Here is a 23,133-nt window from a genome sequence, read left to right as displayed (position 1 = left end):
TTTCCCGAAGAAAAAGGGGGAACAAACTTCACTCGCCTTCCAAAGAAAAAATAATTCCTATTTATTGGGAATTTCTGCAAGAATTTCCCAAAGAAAAAGGGGGAAGAAATTTGGCTGGAGCAACTTTTAGTACCTGGAGGCTGCTGATCTGGAGCAGCTGGAGTGTCCCACATTTCTCCAGGTATTCCAGGGGAAAATTAACCTGGAGTAATTACAGGCTCCTGCAAGTGGCGGGAAGGGGATAATTAGGAGGGAAGTGATTTTGGAAGTTGTAATTCCTCAGCAGGAGCTGCAAGGGGAAGGAGCGGGAATTAATCAGGATTGCCCAAGCAAGGGTTTGGAAATCCGTGGAAAAGCTGCACGATCCAAATTGGAATGGGCACCTTCCACTGTTCCAGGGTGCTCCAAGCCCCATCCAACGTGGCCTTGGGCAATTCCATGAGGGTTCAGCGGGATAATTCCCTGGAAAAGGGGGCAAAAGGTGTGGAACTCCTCTGCTTTCCTCATCCCGCCTTTCCAGGGGCGTCTGGAAGTGGGGGCCAAACTGGGATGGAGGTCCCAGGATTTGGGTCTTGGCAGTTCCCGGGGATGGATGGAATGAGAGATGGATGGATGGATGGATGGATGGATGGATGGATGGATGGATGGATGGATGGAGGGATGGATGGATGGATGGATGGATGGATGGATGGATGGATGGATGGATGGATGGAGGGATGGATCCATGGATGGATGGATGGATGGATGGATGGATGGATGGATGGATGGATGGATGATGGATGGATGGATGGATGGATGGATGGATGGAATGGATGGATGGATGGATGGATGGATAGATGGATGGAGGGAGGGATGGATGGATGAATGGATGGATGGATGGATGGATGGATGGATGGATGGATGGATGGAGGGATGGATGGATGGATGGATGGATGGATGGATGGATGGATGGATGGATGGATGGATGGAGGGATGGATGGATGGATGGATGGATGGATGGATGGATGGATGGATGGATGGATCCATGGGTGCATGTATGAAAGGAGGGATGGATCCATGGATAGATGGATGGATGGATTGATCCATAGATGGATCCATGGATGCATAGATTGATCCATGGATCCATGAATGGATGGAGGGATGGATCCATGGATGGATGGAGGGATGAATGGAGATGCCATTCCCAAAAAAGAACCTCTTCCTGTCTTCAGGAACAGACCTTGCCCATGGATCAAACAGTATCCAAAGGCTGAGGGAGCAGGGGAGGGAAAACAGGATTTCCTGGGCTGGAGGATGCTCTTGGCACAGACACCTGGAATTCTGACCCTTGGAAAACTTCAGTGCTGGCAAAGCCTGACCGGATTCATGGGATTCACCACCCCCCCAGAGTCCCTGGAATGGCCTCAGGGATACTGGAGGCATCCCTGGAAGTTGGGATGCACCACGAGGGCAAAGCCTGGAGGGTCCCGGGCTTTGGAGCATCCCAGACTCCCTGATCCCGGGATTTGAGCAAGCTCCGGGTACTGAACCAGCCTGGCTGGGGTTGGAAACCAGAGCTGCTCCTCAGGGCTGATAAAATTACAGATGACCCAGAAAATTTCCCTTTTTTCCATCAGCAGAAACGGCGGGGAAGGGAGGGAGCAGGGCCCTGATGAATTATGGAACACTCGGAATTGAACGGCGGCACAGACGAGTCCTGAATCTTTAATTCCGTCTTGCTCCGATCCTGCCGGGGGAAGCGGCTTGGGAGGGATCCGAGGAAGGACAGGAGCTCCTCTGGGGAACCTGTGCCAGGGCCTGCCACCTCCACAGCCCAAGGAATTCCTTCCCAAGGTCCCATCTGCTGCAGGGCTTGGAAGGGCTCTGGTTCTGTCATGGATTCATGGAATGCTTTGGGTGGGAAGGGACTTTAAGGATCGTCCCGTTCCAACTTTGACACCTTCTGCTATCCCAGGGTGCTCCAAACCTGGGCTGGGACATTCCCAGGGATCCAGGGAGCAGCTACAGCTTTTCTGGGAATTCTGGTCCAGCCCCTCCTCACCCTCCCAGCCAGGAATTCCTTCCCAAGATCCCACTCCAAGCTCCTCTTTCTCACTGGAAGCCATTCCCTGGATCCTGTCCGTCCATGCCTTGTCCCCAGTCCCTCTCCAGCTCTCCTGGAGCCCCTTCAGGCCCTGGAAGGGGCTCTGAGCTCTCTCTGTATCTTTTCCTTCTCCAGATGGACATTCCCAGCTCTTCCCAGTCCCTGGAGCAGCTCCAGAGCCGGCTCTGGACTCATTCCAGCAGCTCCAGGTCCTGATGTTGGATCCCAGAGCTGGAGCGCTCTGCAGGGGGGATATTCCAGGAGGAATTTCCTGTTCCTCCCTCAGCCCTCTCCAGGCATTGAGAGCCTGGGAGCCGAAAGCTCCTGGATCCACCTGGATCCAAGAGGAGCAGGGAAGCCACCACCACACCTGGGAATGGTTTGGATTCCAAACAGGTTAAAAAACAGGGAGAGCTGCAGGAATCTGGAGCCCTGAAGGCTCCACCCCTAAGGAAAAGCTGGAATTGCCTGGATGATTCTTGTGGGACTGTTCCAACTCAGGATATTCCATGGAACAAACCCAAGGAATTCTTTCCAAAGCGAAAGTGCTGCTGCCCTGGCAGACAGGGAATAATGTTGTTTTCCAAACCCTGAGATCCAGGTGGATACAGCAGCTTTTTCCTCATTTTGGAGAAGAAGAAGGACGTTTCCATGGGATGCATTATTTCTTTTGGGTTGGGAATTATGGAGAAAACAAAGGAAAGGTTTTCTCATCCCATGTCCTGCGTGGCACCTTGGAGGCAACCCTGCCGGGATGGATCCGTGCTTGGAATGTGGAAAATGAGGGATGGAGGTGGAAATCCTGCAGGGACCTGGAGGGGCTGGAGCGTGCCCAGGGAAGGGAACGGAGCTGGGAAGGGAATGGAGCCCCAGGAGAGGCTGAGGGAGCTGGGAAGGGGCTCAGCCTGGAGAAAAGGAGGCTCAGGGGGAACCTTGTGGCTCTGCACAACTCCCTGGGAGGAGCCAGGAGGGATCAGGATCTGCTCCCAGAGAACAGGGACAGGATGAGAGGGAATAGCCACGGGGAGGCTCAGGTTGGATGTTGGGAACAATTCCTTCACATCATTGGAGCCCGGAGCCACCTGGGATGGGATCATGGAAGGAATCGGGATGAGCTCCAAGGTTCATTCCCACTCAAAGCATTCCATGATTCCATGACCTGGTGCAGATGGATGAGGGGCAATCCCTGCTCCTTGTTTGAGTCACCAGCATGGAAAATTAGGGATATAACACAGTTAAAGCTGTCCACTGTGGACATTCCGTGTGGAAAAGGCCACGTTGGGCTCCTTCAGGGGCATCCCAGGAATTCAAGAGTGATGGTTCCCAAATTTCCTCCTTCCCTTATCCCAACAGCATTCCCTTGGAACGGCTCCTCTCTCGGCTTCTCCTTTTTCCATCACCTCCATTGAGCCCTGATTTGGGATCTCACCCCTCCCTCTTCCTAAGGAAAACGGGAATCAAATCCCTTTTCCCATGAAAACCAGGTCCTGCTGTGTGAGAACTCCCGGGATTTCCTGTCCTTTGCTCCGCAGGCTCATCGGAACATTCCGGATGGTCCTGCAGAAGGTGGTGGCGGAAGGGCAGCTGGAGGTGACAGACACGCTCATCGACGACAACAATTCCGCCATCCAGGTGGGTCACCGAGGCCAACATTCCCATCATTCCCAGATCCGTGTGTCCGTGTCTCCGCTGCGCCTGTGGGAACGGGGATATCGGTGTTCCTTGCCTTGATCCCATTAGGGATGCTCTGAAGGGATGAGGCAGCCGGGAATGTCAGGAGGGCACAAAGAGAAATCCGGATTGGAAAAGTGTGGGAAGTTTGGGATGGGGGAAAAGCAGGGATGGACCCGGTTGGATCTGAGCGCTGGAAGGGAGATGCAGAGTGCAGGATGGAATCACTGAATTCCAGACGGGTTTGGGTGGGAAGGGAAATTAAATCCCACCCCATTCCAAGCCCAACCCCTCCCACTGTCCCAGGGTGCTCCAGCCTTTCCTTGGACACTGCCAGGGATCCAGGGATTCTCTGGGAATCCCAGCCCAGCCGGGAATTCCTTCCCAAGATCCCACAATCCCAAGCTCCCCTTTCCCACTGGAAGCCATTCCCTGCCTCCTGCCCCTCCAGCCCTTGCCCAAATCCCAGCTCTCCTTTCCCTCTGGAAAAGGCTCCAAGGATTCCCTGGATCCTCCCCTGATCCAGCTGCACATTCCCAGCTCTCCCAGCCTGGCATTGGATCCATCCCAATCCCAACTCCTCTCTGAGAAGGAATTTCAGGAACAAGGGATTTCTCTGGGAATCTTGGGGCTCCAGGAAGGGTCTCCATTCCTCCTTTCTCTCTTTTGCATCCCCAACTTCCCCAAAAATCCCTCAAGATGGATTCTGAGTCTCCTTTATCATGGAATCATGGAATGGTTTGGGTTGAAAGGGACCTTAAAGCCCATCCAGTTCCACCCCCTGGCAGAGGGCAGTGACAATTGGGATATTGGGAAGGAATTCCTGGCTGTGAGGGCGGCAAGGAGCTGGGTTGGAATTCCCAGAGAAGCTGTGGCCACCCCTGGATCCCTGGGAATGTCCAAGGCCAGGCTGGATGTGGCTTGGAGCACCCTGGGACAGTGGGAAGTGTCAGGGCTGGAATGAGATGGGATTTAAGGTCCCTTCCCACCCAAACCAGTCTGGGATTCCAGGATTCCATTCCAAACCCTGGCCCAGGCCTGGAGGCCATCAGGAATTACTCTGCCAGCAGGAACTTGGGAGGATTCAACTTCCATCCACTGATTTCCCTCTCTGCCCTTTGTGACACCGAGGGATCCTAAAAAAATGGGATTTTCCTCCCTTGGAGAGCGATTTCCATCAGGCAACTTCCCAATAAACCAGAGAGCAGCTGGAATTACCTTTCCCAAGCACATCTGCACTCCTTGCATTTCCCCTCCCTCCTCAGGACCGCATTCCTGCTTTTTATTGGTTCCACTCCCTCTATCCCCTACAGGAGAAGCCGCTCAATGAAATCCCGCTCTCCTCCCTGCTCATTCCAAGAATTCCGCTCACCCGCCCCTGTCCTTGGTGCTGGATGAGGCAGCGGCTTCCCGGGAAAAAGGGCGGCGGGGTGGGTGGGGGGGGCGGCTGATTTTTAATGGAACCCCCGGGGTTGGATATCGGGATCAGAAATAGCTGCGCTTCCAAGCCCGTTCCAAAACTCCGTTTCCATGGGAAACGGCTCCCGGGAGATGGGAAGGCAGCGAGGGAAGCGGCGGCTGCTCCGAACAGGGGGGAGATTTCCCCTCGGGACGAGGGGTGCGCCCCCGGATCGGGGGGTTCTCATCCTGATTTTCCCAGAGGGGAGTGGAAATGATGGGATTCCAGGCGACGAGATGCCACAGGGATTTTCTGTGTGATCCGAGAGTTTGGGAAAACAGAGTCCGGAGGAGAGAACGGAGCTGCTGCAGGGCTGGGAGAGCTGGGAATGTGCAGCTGGATCAGGGGAGGATCCAGGGAATCCTTGGAGCCTTTTCCAGAGGGAAAGGAGAGCTGGGATTTGGGCAAGGGCTGGAGGGGCAGGAGGCAGGGAATGGCTTCCAGTGGGAAAGGGGAGCTTGGGATTGTGGGATCTTGGGAAGGAATTCCCAGCTGGGCTGGGATTCCCAGAGAATCCCTGGATCCCTGGCAGTGCCCCAGGGTGGGTTTGGATCACCCTGGGATGGTGGGAAGTGTCCCTGGGATCATGGGATGGAAGGTCCATGGATCCCATCCCAAACCATTCCGGGATTCTGGGATCCAGGACACTCAGGATCCATCCCCAGGGATTTTTATGGGATTCAGGGATGGAAAAGGGAAGGGAGACCCTTCCTGGAGTCCCCAGTTCCCAGGGAAGCCCCTGGATCCCGAAATTCCTTCTCAAGGAAGAATCAGGATGGGGCTGGATGCAATGCCAGGCTGGGAGAGCTGGGAATGTGCAGCTGGATCAGGGAAGGATCCAGGGAATCCTTGGAGCCTTTTCCAGAGGGAAAGGAGAGCTGGGATTTGGGCAAGGGCTGGAGGGGCAGGAGGCAGGGAATGGCTTCCAGTGGGACAGGGGAGCTTGGGATTGTGGGATCTTGGGAAGGAATTCCCGGCTGGGCTGGGATTCCCAGAGAATCCCTGGATCCCTGGCAGTGTCCAAGGGAAGGCTGGAGCACCCTGGGTTAGTGGGAGATGTCAGGATTGGACTGGGGTGGGATTTAAGTTCCTTTCCCACCCATCCTGAGGCCGTTTTGGGAACAGCCTCATTTTTCCCTGCTGGAACCCAAAGGAAAGGTTGGAAATAATTTTCTTTTTTTTTTCTGGGCTGGCTGAGAACCATCCCTGGCAGCTCCTGCTCTCCCTCCTGACTTTATTGCCTCGGCCAGGAGATTAAAAACTCCAGGAATGCTGAAGCCAGCAGCAAAATTCCAGCTGTGTCCATTCTCCTACAAAAGAAAAGCTGGGATGGCTCAGAATTAATTTTTTTCTCAAGCAACAGGGGGAAAAAAAAATCCATAAAAAATCAATTTAAAATCCCCAGGGAAAGATCAACCTCTCCCCAGCCCTGCAGGGATTTTTCTCCTTCCTCATTTTCTTTCCCATTCCATTGTTTCCAACAGGAATTTCTCATCATTCCAACCCACACCTCCTAATTGCCCTTCCAAGGAATGATCCCACTCATCCCACAGATCTTTCACTTCGTTACATCCTTGACTTTTCCTGCCTTGAAAGCGTTTTTTAACTCCTAAATCCAGCTGGAAAAAGAGATTTTAACCCCAAAATGTCCGAACATTCCAACTTTGATCCCTGTTTTTCCTCCTCATTTCCTGTTTTTGTGTTTTTACATTCTCCAATAGTTTTGGGGGAGGAAAATTAGGTGTATTGACTCAAATTTGGATTTTGCAAAAAAAAAAAAAAGAAGATGAATCAATCAAAACCTTCCCCCAGAGCTCCACTCCCAGCTGGGACTGAGTCACCCTTTGGCTGTCACGTGCAGAGTGCACAGAATCCCTCTGGAATTTTTGTTCTCTTCCCAAATCTTGGATTTTCCAGCCTTCCAGCATCCCCTTGTTTGGAGAGGGGGGGAGGCTGCACCTCCTCTTCAAGATAAACATGGAAAAAGGAGGATTTCAGTGAGAATTTTCCCCATTCCCCATTTTTTGACCTGTTTTTTTTTTTCTTTTCTTCTTCTTCCTTTTTTTTTTTTTTTTTCTTTTTTGTTTTTATCTAAAATCCGTTGGGTTTGAACCCAAAATAACAGATCATTTCTCCATGGAAGCAGAGTGGAGGTGGAAAAGTGCTTTTTTTCCTTGTACTTTAATCTTGTCAGCAGCTGATGGGTTTTCAAAAGAGGCATTTTCTGGGAGAGGGAATTGGGAATTGCTTTTTGGCCTTCTTTTATTTTTTTTTTTTTTGTTTCAAATTGCTTTGTCCAAATCTGAGCTTTTAGAAGGGATTTTGGCCACGGGAGAAAAGGCAGAGGGGTGAAATCTCAAGGAATTGATTCCTTTTGGAATGCAGGGAAAGATTTTAGGGAGGAAAAAAAAGGAAAGATTTTAGAGAGAAAAAAGGAGGGATTTTAGGGGGAAAAAAGGGAAATGTTTTAGGGGGAAAAAAGGGAAATGTTTTAGGGAGAAAAAGGAAAGATTTTAGGGAGAAAAAAGGGAAATAGGGAGAAAAAAAGGAATTATTTTAGGGGAGAAAAAAAGGAAATGTTTTAGGGAGGAAAAAAATGAAATATTTTAGGGAGAAAAAGGGGAAATATTTTAGGGAGAAAAAAGGGAAATGTTTTAGGGTGGAAAAAAGGGAAATATTTTAGGGTGGAAAAAAGTGAAATATTTTAGGGAGAAAAATACTTGAAAGCTCCAAACCTGAATTTGCTGCAACCTGGAGTAAGTTGGGCATGGCCAGATGGAAAAGGGAGAGGAACTTACTCGGAGTTGGTTCATCCAAGGAGGTTTAGGTCAGAGACTGGATCTTGGGAAGGAGTTCCTGGCAGGACTGGAATTCCCAGAGAAGCTGTGGCTGCCCCTGGATCCTTGGGAGTGTCCAAGGAAAGGTTGGAATGGGGGTTGGAGCAGCCTGGAAGGTGGAATGGGAATGGGAGGGGTTTTAAGGTCCTTTTCCACCCAAACCATTCCAGGATTTTGTGATCCATGAGGAGCTTGAGATGAAGCTTGGACACGGCCACTGCCAGGTCCCTTGGTGTCCCCAAGCCCCACCTGGGCTGGGCTGGTCATGGCCAGACTGGAGATCCAAACCAGAACCCATCCAAAGCTCCCCAGGGATGCCCATTCCTAAAAAATCCCTGAAGTGCCTGAAGACAGGACCAGGATGGAATAAAGCCCCACAAATCCATGGATTAGCAGCATCCCAGGGTAAAATTCCCAAAAAAATGGTTTGGAACCAGGGAACAGAGCTCCACCAGGAACCGGCTCCAGCTGCTCCCCAAGGCTCCCCAGGAATGCCCATTCCTAAAAAAACCCCTGTCCAGCCTGGACACAGGACATGGATGGAATAAAGCCCCACAAATCCATGGATTAGAAATATCCCAGGCTAAAATTCCCAACAAAGTGATGGACCAGCTCCACCAGGAACCGCCTCCAGCTGCTTCTGGTGCCTCCAGCTGCTCCCCAAGTCTCCTAAGGGATGCCTATTCCTAAAAAAGCCCTGTCCTGCCTGGAGACAGGACTAGGCTGGAGCAAAGCCCCACAAATCCATGGATTAGCAGCATCCCAGGATAAATTCCCCAAAGAAATGGTTAACCAGGGACCAGCTCCACCAGGAATTGGCTCCAGCTGCTTCTGGTGTCTCCTGCTGCTCCCCAAGGCTCCCCAGGGATGCCCATTCCTAAAAAAACCCTGCCCAGCCTGGATACAGGACCAGGATGGAATAAAGCCCCACAAATCCATGGATTAGCAGCATCCCAGGGTAAAATTCCAAAAAAAATGGTTGGGAACCAGGGAACAGAGCTCCACCAGGAACCAGCTCCAGCTGCTCCTGGTGCCTCCCGCTGCTCCCAGGGTTTGCAGCTCTTCCAGGCTTTTCCTCCTCCCGGCTCTGCCGCCGCTGGTCTGGGATGTACCAGGAATTCCCGGTGAATCAGGACCATGTCAGATCCCTCCCCTGCCCAAAGCTGCTCTCCAGGTGTCCTGATGTTGGAATTGTGGGCGCTGGGAATTTCAGACTTTCTGTGCTGACAGACTCTGACCCCCAGGAGAGCTCTGCATTTGACCTGAGGCCATGGAGAAGCTTCCAGAATTGATTAAGAGCACTGGGATTGTGGGTGTGGAGTTGGTCAGAGGTGTGTGATGTCACAGGGTGGGAAACTCAGAGTTTGGGGTTTTGGAATATGGTAATAAATATGGGGCAAGATGGAAGTTTTGGGGTGGTGGCAGCTCCTTCTTCACCTTCTTCTTCGCCTTCTTTTCCTTCTTCTTCTTCACCTTCTTCTTCTTCACCTTCTTCTTCCTCACCTTCTTCTTCTCTTTCTTCTTCTTCCTCTTCTTCACCTTCTTCTTCACCTTCTTCACCTTCCTCACCTTCTTCTTTTCCTTCTTCTTCCTCACCTTCTTCTTTTCCTTCTTCTTCTTCACCTTCTTCTTCTTCCCCTTCTTCTTCACTTTCTTCTTCTTCCTCTTCTTCACCTTCTTCTTCACTTTCTTCTTCTTCACTTTCTTCACCTTCTTCATCTTCTTCTTCTTCTTCACCTTCCTCTTCTTCACCTTCCTCTTCTTCACCTTCTTCTTCTTCACCTTCTTCTTCGCTTTCTTCACCTTCTTCACTTTCTTCTTCTTCATCTTCTTCTTCTTCACCTTCTTCTTCACCTCCTTCTTCTTCACCTCCTTCTTCTTCACCTTCTTCTTCTTCACTTTCTTCACCTTCTTCACCTTCTTCTTCTTCACCTTCTTCTTCACCTTCTTCTTCTTCACCTTCTTCTTCTTCACCTTCTTCTTCTTCACCTTCTTCACCTTCTTCACCTTCTTCTTCTTCACCTTCTTCTTCTTCACTTTCTTCACCTTCTTCACCTTCTTCTTCACCTTCTTCTTCTTCACTTTCTTCCCCTTCTTCACCTTCTTCTTCTTCACCTTCTTCTTCCTCATCTTCTCCTCCACCTTCTTCTCCACGGGTTTGGGTGGTTTTGTGTAATTTGATAAAAAACTCCACATTGCGGGCCACGGGTGGTTGGTTATTGGGTAAAAAGTAAAAATAATTTAGGTGTAATTTCTTAATTGGACAGTTTATCCTTAAAAGGCCTTGCAGAGAGAGAGATGGGACTCCATTTTTGGTTTGTTGGAGTGAACTCAGGGTTTGGGAGATAAGATAGATAAGAACTGATAAGAACATAGATAAGATAAACATCTGAGTCCCAACAACAAATTCCAACTCGCGATTTAATCCCGACCTTGGCAGAAGAAAAGAAGCAAAGAATCCGCATCCAGGAACAGAGAAACTTCGGGATCAGCAAGGCTAAAACACCCAACGGCCAATGCTCTTCCCGCTTTTTGGATTTCCTGGGATATCCCAGGGGCTCTGATGGTGTCTCCCTGTCTTGCAGACCAGCATCTCCATAGAGATCCGCTACCAGGCTCTGGATGGGACGGTGGGCACCTGGAACGACAAGGAATTCCTGGAGACGCCCAGCGTGCACTCGGAGGGGGACGGGAGGTATTCCTTGGAGACCGACAGCCTCCTGTCCGGCCACCGGCACGGCTCCGACGTCTCTCCCGGGAAATCCAACCAGCAATCCACGGAGAGGAGCTTCAGGAGGTAACGGGACACGGAGCTCCCGGATGTGGGATTGGGGAGGGAATTGGGAATGCTTGGATTGTTGGGAAAGGGCAGTGTCACCCCAGCGCTGCTCCAAGGGGCATCTCCTGCCCTCGGAGGATCCAGGGAAAAGCTCTGGGTGAGGGTGGGATCCAGGTGGCCTCCAGCAGGTCCTGGTGCTCCAGGACAGAGCTGGACTTCCAGGATTGCAGCACATGGACAGGAAGTGTCATTCCATGCAGATCTCAAGGAGATGAAAAGTCTGGATGGGGGTCAGGGCTCACTGGTGGAGCACCTCATCCAGGTGGCCTCCAGCAGGTCCTGGTGCTCCACCACACCCAGACACAGCAGGGAGTTCCAGGATTGCAGCACATGGACAGAAAGTGTCATTCCATGCAGATCTCGAGGGGATAAAAGGTCTGGATGGGGTCAGGGCTCCCTGGTGGATCCATGGAACACCTCATCCAGGTGGCCTCCAGCAGGTCCTGGTGCTCCAGGACAGAGCTGAACTTCCAGGATTGTAGCACATGGAGAGAAAATGTTGTTCCATGCCGATCCCAAGGAGATGGAAGGTCTGGATGGGGGTCAGGGCTCACTGGTGGATCCATGGAACAGCTCCAGGTGAGGGTGGGATCCAGGTGGTCTCCAGCAGGTCCTGGTGCTCCAGGACAGAGCTGAAATTCCAGGATTGTAGGACTTGGACAGAAAGTGTCGTTCCATCCTGATCCCAAGGGGATCAAAGGTCTGGATGGGGGTCAGGGCTCGGTGGTGGATCCATGGAACAGCTTCAGCAGATCCTGGTGATTCACCACACCTGGAGAGAGCTGAACTTCCAGGATTGTAGCACATGGACAGGAAGCATCATTCCATCCTGATCCAGAGGGAATGAAAGGTCTGGATGGGGGTCAGGGCTCACTGGTGGATCCATGGAACAGCTCCACGGATCCACCAGTGAGGCTCTTCCAACAGGTGAGGATGGGATCCAAGTGGCCTCCAGCAGGTCCTGGTGCTCCACCACACCTGGAGAGAGCTGAACTTCCAGGATTGAAGTGCTTGGAGAGAAAGTGTCATTCCATCCTGATCCGGAGGGGATGGAGGGTCTGGGTCCTGGTCAGGCCTCACCGGTGGAATCCCAGGTGTCCATGGAGCGCATGGTGCTCCCAGGACTAAGGCAGCTCCAAGACAGCCATTGGGATCTTAGTCACTCCCCAGGAGAAGTGGAATCCCACACCAGGTGATTCCTGCTGGGAATTCCTGAGGAACCCCACGGTGGCAGGTGGGACACCTCCAATTCTTCCAAGGGAATTCTGGTTTACCATTCATTTCGGGATCCGTAGCGTTCCTTGGGTGTCTTTGTGGGTTCCTGGGATCTGGCCCTGGATGGGAACAATCCCAGGGGCTGAATCCCAACATTCCTTGACACAAAGCTGCTGGAACCAGCTGCAATCCCAGCCCAATGGGATTGACTGGGAATGCTGCGGGTGACTCCATTGAACCTATGGATACTCAGGACACAATCCTTGGGTGGTGGTGGAGTCCCCATCCCTGGAGGTGTCCAAGGGATTCCTGGATGTGGCACTCAGGGCTCTGGGCTGGTGACAAGGTGGGGATCGGGCACAGCTCGGGCTCGATGATCCTGGAGGGATTTCCCAACTTCTGGGATTGTGTAAATCCAGGATTTGCAGCCACGAGGGGATTCATGGAATGCTAAGGTGGATTTTCAGGCGGCTTTCCACAGATTTTGGAGTTGTGCTGTGTGGGGTGGCTTTGTCCATTGGTCCCCACTCTGGGAGCTCTTGAATCCATTGGAAAAGGGAACAGTTGGAATAGGGGAGACACCAAAGCCCTGAATTTGCTGGAATTCTTCAGGAATGAGGTGGAAGTGGACGGGAGGCTCTGGAAGTGGGAGAGGCGGATGGTGAAGGCAGAGCTGAGTCCTGGTGTCACCCCTGGCTCCTTCAGGAACACCACATTCCCTGTCTGCCCCTCATGGATCCACCACATCCATGGTGATGGATAAAGGAGGACAATCCCTGTATTCCCAAATCATGGAATATCAGAACACTTCCGGCTTGGAAAATCCCTCTGAGAGCACTGAGTCCAAACATTCCCTCAGCACTGCCAAATCCCTAAATCCACACAGGGAGCCCAGCCCAGAGCTGTGAATCCAAACAGAGCCCTTGGAATCCGCTGCTCTTTTCATCCCATTCCCTCCCCTCAGGGTTATCCCATTTTGCACCACATTCCATCTGGGATTAGCACTTTATTGTGGCCGAAAACGGGAAAAAAATGGGAAACAGCGGGAATATCCCTCTAATTGCTCACATCCCTCCAAGGCAGTTCATTAACTGTGGGAACTGGGCTGAATCCAGGGAAATTGAAAGCAAATTGGAAGCACAGCACGGTTTTGTTTCCTGGCTCAGCGAGCTGGGACGAGGCTGAGTGGGAATGTGGGGATGGATTGAACGGGCGGATGTCGGGCAGGGAGCCAGGAATGGCACAGCTGGAAGAGGGGGGGGTCTTGGTTTGAAAAGACTGCTAAGGAAGGCAGGAGCCTCCCCTGAAATGGAAAATGCAAACCCCCTCCCTCTGAATTATGATGATTTTGAAATTAAGGGCCTGTCAGGGAAAGATACGGGAGTGGGAATGACAGTTCTTGATTAGGAAAATTAAAAATGCAAATGCAATAGCACAAACAAATAAAAGCAACACTGCCAGAGTCAGAACAGGATCTGACCCTACGTGGGTCAGGGTGGTGGCACAGTCCCATCCCAGGGTGGTGGCACAGTCCCATCCCATGGTGGCACAGTCCCATCCCATGGTGGTGGCACTGTCCCATCCCAGGGTGGTGGCACAGTCCCATCCCAGGGTGTGGCACAGTCCCATCCCATGGTGGTGGCACAGTCCCATCCCAGGGTGGTGGCACAGTCCCAGGGGGTGGCACAGTCCCATCCCAGGGGGTGGCACAGTCCCATCCCAGGGTGGTGGCACAGTCCCAGGGTGGTGGCACAGTCCCATCCCAGGGTGGTGGCACAGTCCCATCTCATGGGGGTGGCACAGTCCCATCCCAGGGTGGTGGCACAGCCCCATCCCAGAGGTGGCACAGCCCCATCCCAGGGTGGTGGCACAGTCCCATCCCAGGTGGTGGCACAGTCCCATCCCATGTGGTGGCACAGTCCCATCCCAGGTGGTGGCACAGTCCCATCCCAGGGTGGTGGCAGAGTCCCATGTTGGTAGCACAGTCCCATCCCATGTGGTGGCACAGTCCCATCCCATGGTGGTGGCACAGCCCCATCCCAGGGGTGGCACAGTCCCATCCCATGGTGGTGGCACAGCCCCATCCCAGGGGTGGCACAGCCCCATTCCATGGTGTGGCACAGTCCCATTCCATGGGGTGGCACAGTCCCATCCCATCCCATGGTGGTGGCACAGCCCCATCCCAGGTGGTGGCACAGTCCCATCCCAGGGGTGGCACAGCCCCATCCCATGGGGTGGCACAGCCCCATCCCATGGGGTGGCACAGTCCCCATCCCAGGGGTGGCACAGCCCCATCCCAGGGGTGGCACAGCCCCATCCCATCCCAGGGGTGGCACAGTCCCATCCCAGGGGTGGCACAGTCCCATCCCATGGGGCTCAGCCCTCCTGCAGTGCCAGCTGTGGCTCTGCTGCAGCAGGATCCTGCACAAGGGGGGAGTTTTCCTCCAGGGCTGCTGGAGATGGGCCTGGAATTCCTCTGGGAATGCAGGGCAGGAGAAAGCTGCTCCTCTGGGAATGCAGGGGGCAAAGGCTGCTGGGGTGTGTGGTGGTATTTGTGGGTCCCCGGGATGAGGGAAGAGATGAGAATCTTGACTCCATGTTTCAGAAGGTTGATTTATTATTTGATTATAAATATTTTATTAAAAGAAAACGATATATTAAAACCACACTAAAAGAATAAAGATTTCATCAGGAGGCTAGCAAGGAAAGGAATGAATAATAAAATCTTGTGACTGCTCAGAGTCCCGATACAGCTGGACCTGTGGTTGGTCATTAATTAAAAACAACCACACGAGACCAATCAAAGATGCACCTGCCAAATTCCACAGCAGATGATAATTATTGTTTATGTTTTGTTCCTGGGGCCTCTCAGCTTCTCAGGAGAAAAAAATCCTGGCAAAAAGAATTTCTACATAAAATATGTCTGTAACAGTGCTGTTCCCAGTGTCAGATTCTATCCAGGTAGGAATGCTTGGCTCCTCCCCCTTGGGTGGAGCATCTCCCAAAGGGATGATGGAATTTTATCAGCCATGCAGGGACACTCACTGGCCCATGAACAGAAGATAATTAATAATTAACGGCCCATTAACAGCAGAGATCTCCTGGAGGGAGGGCTGGGTGTGGAAGAGATAAATAAAAAACAATCCAGGACAGGGGGTCAGGCTGGCTGGGATGGGATATCCCAGTCCTGCCACTGGAATTCTGGGATGCAGGGAGCACGATGGATGCTCCATCCCTCATGGAAGTGTCCAAGGAAAGGCTGGATGGAGTTTGGAGCAACCTGGGATAGTGGAAGGTGTCCCTGCCCCTGGCAGGGGTGGGCCTGGATGGGATTTAGGTCACTTCCCACCCAAGCCAGTCTGGAATTCGAGGATTCCAGGGAATTGGAGGATGCTGCTGGGATGTCTCCAGGATGGGTTTTCCAGTTTTTCATCAGATGAATGCCGTGGGATGCAGCTCTGTGGGGTTACAGCAGAAAATTAAGGATCCAGGGATAGCTCAGAGCCCCTTCCCAAGCATCAAGGAGCTCCAGGAGAGCTGGAATTTGGGAAAGAGCTGGAGGGCCAGGAGCCAGGGAATGGCTTCCCACTGGGAAAGGGGAGCTTGGGAAGGAATTCCCGGCTGGGAGGGTGGGGAGGGGCTGGGCTGGAATTCCCAGAGGAGCTGTGGCTGCCCCGTTTTAGGAAGAGTTGTGGTGTTTGCTGAGCGTGGGATGTGCAGAGCCGTGTCCTGGCTGGGGGCTCCAGGCTGGATTTTGGGAACAAATCCTTCATGGAAAGGGCTGGCGCGGGAAAGGTTTGGAGCCCCCATCCCTGGTGACATTTCAGATCCCTGCGGATGTGGCACTTGGGGACACGGATCAGGGGTGGCCTTGGCGGTGCTGGGGATGGTAGGACTCGGAGAGCTTTTCCAACCCAAAGGGCTCAGTGATTCCGTGATTTTGGAATCCTGAATCCCGGGGAGGACGGGGCTGATGTTGGCGGTGTTCCCACCAGGATGGAAGAGGACGAGCTGTATTTCCACAGCGAGGATGAGCTCCTGGGAGAGGGGGATTCCCTGAGCCAGGGGTCCCTGGACACGAGGTAGGGACAGGCTGTGACTGCTCCGTGCCTTTTCCCGACGCATCTCCCACAGGAATTGTCCCTGAATTCCCATTCCTGGGCTGCCAGTGGGGAGGAGAGGTGGTGGAGCAGCCGGAAAAGCAGCCTTGGAATGGGATCATGGATGGAGATTGGGATGCTGGCTGGGACGCTGCTGTGCCTTTGAGGTGCCTTTCTGTCTCTACGTCCTGTCCCCAGATCCCGGGATCAGCCATTCCCATGGGAATGAGCTCCCTGCGTGTGCATGGAAGTTTGTTTGCTGTGGCTTTTCTCGGCGTGACAAAAGAGTTTGGGAAGGAGCCAAAGAAAGGGAATTTCAGGTAAAATCCCAAGGAACGTCCCAGGAGGAGCTCAGCCATAGGAAGGAGCATTTTGGGAAAAGCTCCTGAATTCCTGTGGGATGAGGGATGGCTGGAAGGACGTGGAGGGGCTCATAATAACAGGATTTAACACTGGCTCTGCCTTGGAGAAGGTGGAGCTGGACCAGGTGATCCCTGTGGGTCCCTTCCAATGGAAAATATCCCACCCTAACCCATCCCATGGAGACCATCCCATCTCCATCCCCATCCCTATTTTCCCATCCTATCCTATCCCCATCCCCATCCCCATCCCCATCCCCATCCCATTATCCCATCCCCATCCCATCCTATTATCCCATTATCCCATCCCGTCCCATTATCCCATCCCATCCAATGGATCCCATCCCATCCCATGGATCCCGTCCCATGGATCCCATTCCATCCCCATCCCCATCCCATCCCATCCCATTATCCCATCCCATGGATCCCATCCCATCCCATGGATCCCATCCCATCCTATCCCATCCGATCCCATCATCCCATCCCATCCCATCCCATCCCATCCCATCCCATCCCATCCCATCCCATCCCATCCCATCCCATCCCATGGATTCCATCCCATCCCATGGGTCCCATCCCATAGATCCCATCCCATCCCATGGATCCCATCCCATTATCTCATTATCCCATTCCATGGATCCCATCTCATCCAATCCCATCATCCCATCCCATCCCATCCCATTCCATTATCCCATCCCCATCCCATCCCATTATCCCATCCTATGGATCCCATCCCATCCTGTGGATCCCATCCCGTAGACCCCATCCCATCCCATGGATCCCATCCCATCCCATCCTATCCCATCCCATGCATCCCGTGGATTCCATCCCATCCCATGGATCCCATCCCATAGATCCCATCCTATCCCATGGATCCCATCCCATTATCTCATTATCCCATTCCATGGATCCCATCCCATCCCATTTGATCCCATCATCCCATCCCATCCCATCCCATCCCATCCCATCCCATCCCATCCCATCCCATCCCATCCCATTCCATCCCAACCCATCCCATCCCATCCCATCCCATCCCATCCCATCCCATCCCATCCCATCCCATCCCATGCATCCCGTGGATTCCATCCCATCCCATGGGTCCTATCCCATTATCTCATTATCCCATCCCATCCCATCCCATCCCATCCCATCCCATCCCATCCCATCCCATAGATCCGATCCTATCCCATTATCTCATTATCCCATCCCACGGATCCCATCCCATCCCATCCCATCCCATCCCATCCCATCCCATCCCATCCCATCCCATCCCATCCCATCCCATCCCATCCCATGCATCCCGTGGATTCCATCCCATCCCATGGGTCCTATCCCATTATCTCATTATCCCATCCCATCCCATCCCATCCCATCCCATCCCATCCCATCCCATCCCATAGATCCGATCCTATCCCATTATCTCATTATCCCATCCCACGGATCCCATCCCATCCCATCCCATCCCATCCCGCCTTTTCCCTGGCTGGGCCACGGATTCCGTTGGATCTCAGGGCAGAGTCCAGGATCATCCTGGATGATCCATCCCAGCATTCCCGGCCAGCCTGGATCGATTCTGGCTGGCAGGGGCAGGAATTCCCGCATCCCTTCCTCATGGAAATCAGGGCTGAGCAAGGATGAAGTTGGGAGAGGGAGATTCCCAAAGCCGAGCCATTTCAATGAGGTTTTTAGGGATAAAACTCCCATTTTAGGGATAGAGGCATCCACACAAGCAGCAGGAAGAGGATGGTGCAGGGAATACCGGAAATACAGGGAATTCCCTGGGATGGAAAAGGAAAGGTTTATCCCCCATCCCAAACAATTCCCAGGTCTCGGCACCTCTGGGGATCATTCCTGGGGTTTTATCCCTGTTTTCACTGAAAATTCCTGGAGGGTTTTGCTCCAAGGAATGCCTGGCTCGGGCTGTAGCAAACACATCCTGGGATTTTCCAGGAATCAAAAAACCAAAAAGGTGGGAATAAAAGAAAGGAAAGGTAAGAGGTTCCACATTCCAGCTTTTGGGAATGATCCAAAAATGGTTCACATTCCAAAGGATTTGAATCATTATTTTGGAATCCAAGGAAGGGCTTTGGTTAAAATTCTTTCGGGAACAAAAATGTCCCAGCCCTTTTGGAAAGCCTTTTCTTCTCCAGCCCTTGCAGATCCCAGATCTGGGAAAAATTTGGATTGGAAGAATAAAATCAGGGATTTTGCTGTTTCCAGACCTGCATTTCTGACAGGAAATTCAGTGGGATGGGGAAGGCTCCTGTTGGGCCCTGTCTCGGCCTTCCTCATCCTCAATCCAATCCCATTCCCAATCCCATTCCCAATCCCATTCCCACTGTCCTTCCTCCAGCCCAGGGATCCCTCTGGATCCCCTGTTTTCCAGCTGGATGGAAGGTTTGTGGGCAGGGATGGGGAGGAAAAGGGCAGTGGGATACACAGGGAAAAGTGGGATACACAACACACGGAACTCCCTGTCCCTGGAATGTCACAGGAGCAGCCTCAGGGACCACGGGCCACAGCCCTGGAGACAGGGAATTGTGGAACCATGGAATATTCTGGGTGGGAAGGGACCTTAAAGCTCATCCCTTTTCAATCCTGACACTTCCCACTATCCCAGGCTGCTCCAGCCTGGCCCTGGACACTCCCAGGGATCCAGAGCTTCTCTGGGAATTCCATCCCAGCCCCTCCCCACCCTCCCAGGGAAGAATTTTTTCCCCAAATCCCATCTGAATCCGTCCCTTTGCAGCTCAAATACTTTCCCCCTTTTCCTGGAATTCCATCCCTTATCCAAAATCTGTCCCTGGGCACGGGGATCTGGTTGAACTTTTGCCTTTTCCCGTGACTGATCCCACGATCCCAGGCATTCCCTTCCCTGTTCTGCCTTTCTCCCACCCCACTCCCAGCTTGGAGCCCCTTTTCCCACTGGAGAATCCCCTGGGATTCGGGCACGGACATCCCAGAGAGGGTTGAGCTTGGAGATCCCAGACTTTGGCAGCTCTGGAAGCAAAAATCCCTCTCCAGTGATCCAGGACAGCCTTGTCCCCTTCCCATGGAGCAGAGCATCTACACCAAGGATTTTGGGAATTCTCCTGTGGAGCTGCCAATTTCAGGGAAAGCAGATCCAGCTTTTCCTCAGGCTGATCCCTTGGGAACACAGGGAATTTTCCACCTTTGCTCCCTCTTTCCTGGGGAATGTGTGACCATCTTGTGTCCACAGATCCACATGGATTCCTCTGCTTGGGAAATTCCCAAATTGGGGAAATTCCCAAATTGGGGAATTTCTCTTCAATCAGGACCACCCCCCATGAAGGAATCCTGCAGCTTTCCAAGGGATGGGAAGAGCTTTCCATCACTAGGATGATGGCAGGGCTTCCCAAGGGTTTCCAAGGGCTGGGAATTCCTTTTTCCACCTTCCAGGAATCCTGGCACAGGGTACAGCACCCGCCCCTTCCCACTTTTCCTTTGGGATTTGAGCAAATCCATCCCAAAGAAAAAGAGGAAGTGGCAAAAGGAGGTCAGGCAGGAGGGAACCACTTGGAAAAGGTGGAATATTGGCCAAATATCCCCAAAATCCGGTCTGGGAGAAACCTGGATGCTGTGGACACAGCGGGAAGTGGAACTGGGGGGATCCCGGGATTCCAGCCATGCATGGAGTGCTTTGCTGTGCCCGAGTGTTCCCGAGTTTTTCCTGGTTTAGAAAACAGTGGAAGAGCTCTCTGTCCTCACATCACAGCCAGAATTTTTCCTCTCTCCCTGTAAATTCCCAAGCCTTGGAGACGAAGCAGAAGAAGATCAGCATTCCAGGTAAATTCCCATAGCAGATCCCCCCCTCCCCTTCCAGGGCTGATCCACCCCCAAAGTTCAGCTTTTCCAAGAAAATTCCTCAAATCCAGGATCCCCATCAAGACTTGGATCTGTTAAATTCCTTTTTTGTGTTTCCCTGGGGATCCCAAGTTTGGAATCTGCTCATCCCATGCATAATCCAGGGATGAAGGAGCCAGGAATGGGAGGTGGAGCCTTCCCATGTGCCAGGTCCCTGGAATGGTTTTGGCTCCTTGATCCCTTGGGAACTTAAACCAAAAAAAAAAAATCCATTAAAAAAATCACAGGGAAGGATCCAGAATAGGGGAAATAAAGAGCTAAAAAAATCCAACCTGGATTTAAAAAAAAAATCCCAGGAGACGGGAGGGTGTTGGAACCAGGATAGGATCCTTCAAATGCTGGACTTGTGTTCCAATGAGGAAAACAGAAAACAACAGGAAAAACTTGATATTGGGAAGGAACTCCTCCCTGTGAGGGTGGGGAGGGGCTGGGATGGAATTCCCAGAGAAGCTGTGGCTGCCCCTGGGAATGTCCAAGAGATTGGAGAACCTGGGATAGTGGGAGGTGTCCCTGCCCATGGAATGGGATGAGCTTTTAAACCCTTTCCTACCCAAACCATTCCGAAATTTTACAATCCCAGGATTTATTCACCGACACAGACCCACCCTGAGCTTCCCAGGAAAAACCAAGAGGGCTGAGCACTTCCAGAGGCAGCTCAGGAATTGCCAGAACCTGTCTGAGCCCAGCTCCCAACCCCCTGGAAAGTGAGATCCCGGGAAGCACCACCCGATAGGGGCTGTCCTTGAAATATTCATGGCCGGGACAGAGCCGGGAGCCGAAAGGAATCTGCTCCCGGTGAATTATTGATGGAAGCTTTTCTTCCGTGTCCCCGGCGGATTCGAGCCTTGTCCAACTGCCTGTCGCTAATTATCCCTCTGGCACCTGCTCCAAAGTTGGGATCTGTGCCAGGCGTGGGAGAACTTGGGATGAAAATCCCCACAGGCTCCCCATTCCCATTCCCATTCCCATTCCCATTCCCATTCCCATTCCTGTCCCCATTCCCGTGTGGATGTGGCACTCGGGGACAGGGATCAGTGCTGGGAATGGCAGGAATTTGGGATAGTGGGGAATTCATCCGTGTCCAAAGAGGTAAGAAGGGTCCAAAATTCCCAAAATTCCAAATTTGAGAATGGATCTTTCCTTTCCTTCCTGGGAAAAAAAAAAGTCCCGGTCAAGATTTTGCAATTTTTTCCCAACCCCTTCATTAAATTCAATTAAATTTTGTTAATCATTTAACGTGCCATTAAATTCCTTGGGAAAAAAAATGCATCCTGAGGATCCTGAAAATCAGGAAAATGTTCAAAACAACGGGGCAGGTTCTGCTGTGAGTCCCAGGGCAGAGCTTTCAGAACCTGGAGTTTTTTCCTGGATTCTGGGAATGCAAATTGCCCCCAGCCTGTCCTGGTGGAGGAGATTCCCAGATGGAGCAGGAAGTGCAGATCCGGCCTCCAGCCGGGTTTTTTTTCTGGGAATAGGGGGAGTGGAACACCCTGGGCTGGATGCACAGCTGGAATTCCCTCCCTGGAGCACCCGGAGCTTGGGCACAGCCCCACCCTCCTGGGAAGGGCTGTCCCTGCTCCCTCAGGAATTCTGACATTGGAATTTCATTGGATTTTTTTTTTCTTGTCTTTCTCTCCGGCGCCTCACCCAGGATTAAGTTTAACGGTGGATACAAGGCAGTGGCAAGGTACCAAAATGTCCTGGTGGGAGGGATCCCAGATTTTGGGGCGGGATCTGGGATTTTGGGGGATTACTTCCATTCCAGCCCATCCCAGCCCATCCCCTATCCTAGAGATAGGTGCTGATCCTGGCATAAACTCAGGATTTGGGATCCAGGTCAGCCTCATCCTGTGTTCCCTCTTCACCGTGTCCCACACGGTGGTACCAGGAATTACAATGCCAGGAAAGCCTTCCCACTGGGAAAGGGAAGCTAGGGGTGGGATATTGGGAAGGAATTCCTGGCTGGGAGGGTGGGAAGGGGGTGAGCAGGAATTCCCAGAGGAGTTGTGGCTGCCCCTGGATCCCTGGGAGGGTCCAAGGCCAGGCTGGAGCACCCTGGGGTAGGATTAGAACGGGAAGATCCTTAAGGTCTCTTCCCACCCAAACCATTCCTGGGATTTGAGGATCAGCCCCTCCCCCTGTCCTGCTCCCATGGGCTGTGTCCAGTTGGGAATGTTCGTTAATTCCTCCCCTTCCTCCTCCTGGCTCCGTCTCCTCCCAACAGTGAGGATCCGGAAGATCCCAGGTATGGGACATGGGGGGACATTCCCTTTGGGAATGGTGTGTGCATGGATGGGAGCAGTCCCTGCATGGTGTTTGGATCCAGGGAAAGGGCCTTTTCTGGGATCACCCTCTCCTGGGATTCCCTCTGTCCTTCCTGATCCCAGCAGGGACAAATCCCCTTCCAGTCAGGCACTTCTGAAGGGGCTTCCAGAGTTGTGCTTGTCAGTATTCCAAGCAATCATGGATTGATCCTTCCTTCCTTCCTGCCTTCCTTCCTTCCTGCCTGCCTTCCTTCCTTCCTTCCTTCCTTCCTTCCTGCCTGCCTTCCTTCCTGCCTTCCTGCCTGCCTTCCTTCCTTTCTGCCTTCCTTCCTTCCTTCCTGCCTTCCTTCCTTCCTTCCTTCCTTCCTGCCTTCCTTCCTTCCTGCCTTCCTTCCTTCCTGCCTTCCTGCCTTCCTTCCTT

The 23,133-nt window shown here is 52.5% G+C and overlaps 1 protein-coding gene across 3 annotated transcripts in view; it reads left to right on the top strand.

The window, feature by feature from the left end:
- Positions 1-23,133, top strand: part of OTOF (otoferlin) — a gene marked incomplete at both ends in the record, with an annotated part of 118,568 nt that overhangs the window by 15,826 nt on the left and 79,609 nt on the right. Inside the window, 6 exons of one of the 3 annotated variants that reach the window (XM_084203545.1) lie at positions 3,616-3,715; positions 10,636-10,847; positions 16,100-16,186; positions 20,335-20,370; positions 22,100-22,135; positions 22,673-22,693. In XM_084203545.1, the coding sequence (XP_084059671.1) occupies positions 3,616-3,715; positions 10,636-10,847; positions 16,100-16,186; positions 20,335-20,370; positions 22,100-22,135; positions 22,673-22,693 (492 nt within the window). Of the gene's footprint in view, positions 1-3,615; positions 3,716-10,635; positions 10,848-16,099; positions 16,187-20,334; positions 20,371-22,099; positions 22,136-22,672; positions 22,694-23,133 lie in introns of those variants that run through there. The other 2 variants (XM_084203546.1, XM_084203547.1) reach the window with 2 other exon arrangements.

This window comes from Fringilla coelebs (assembly GCF_963513975.1).
Source record: "Fringilla coelebs genome assembly, chromosome: 3".
NCBI lineage: Eukaryota > Metazoa > Chordata > Aves > Passeriformes > Fringillidae > Fringilla > Fringilla coelebs.
This window is presented reverse-complemented; position numbering and strand designations above follow the sequence as displayed.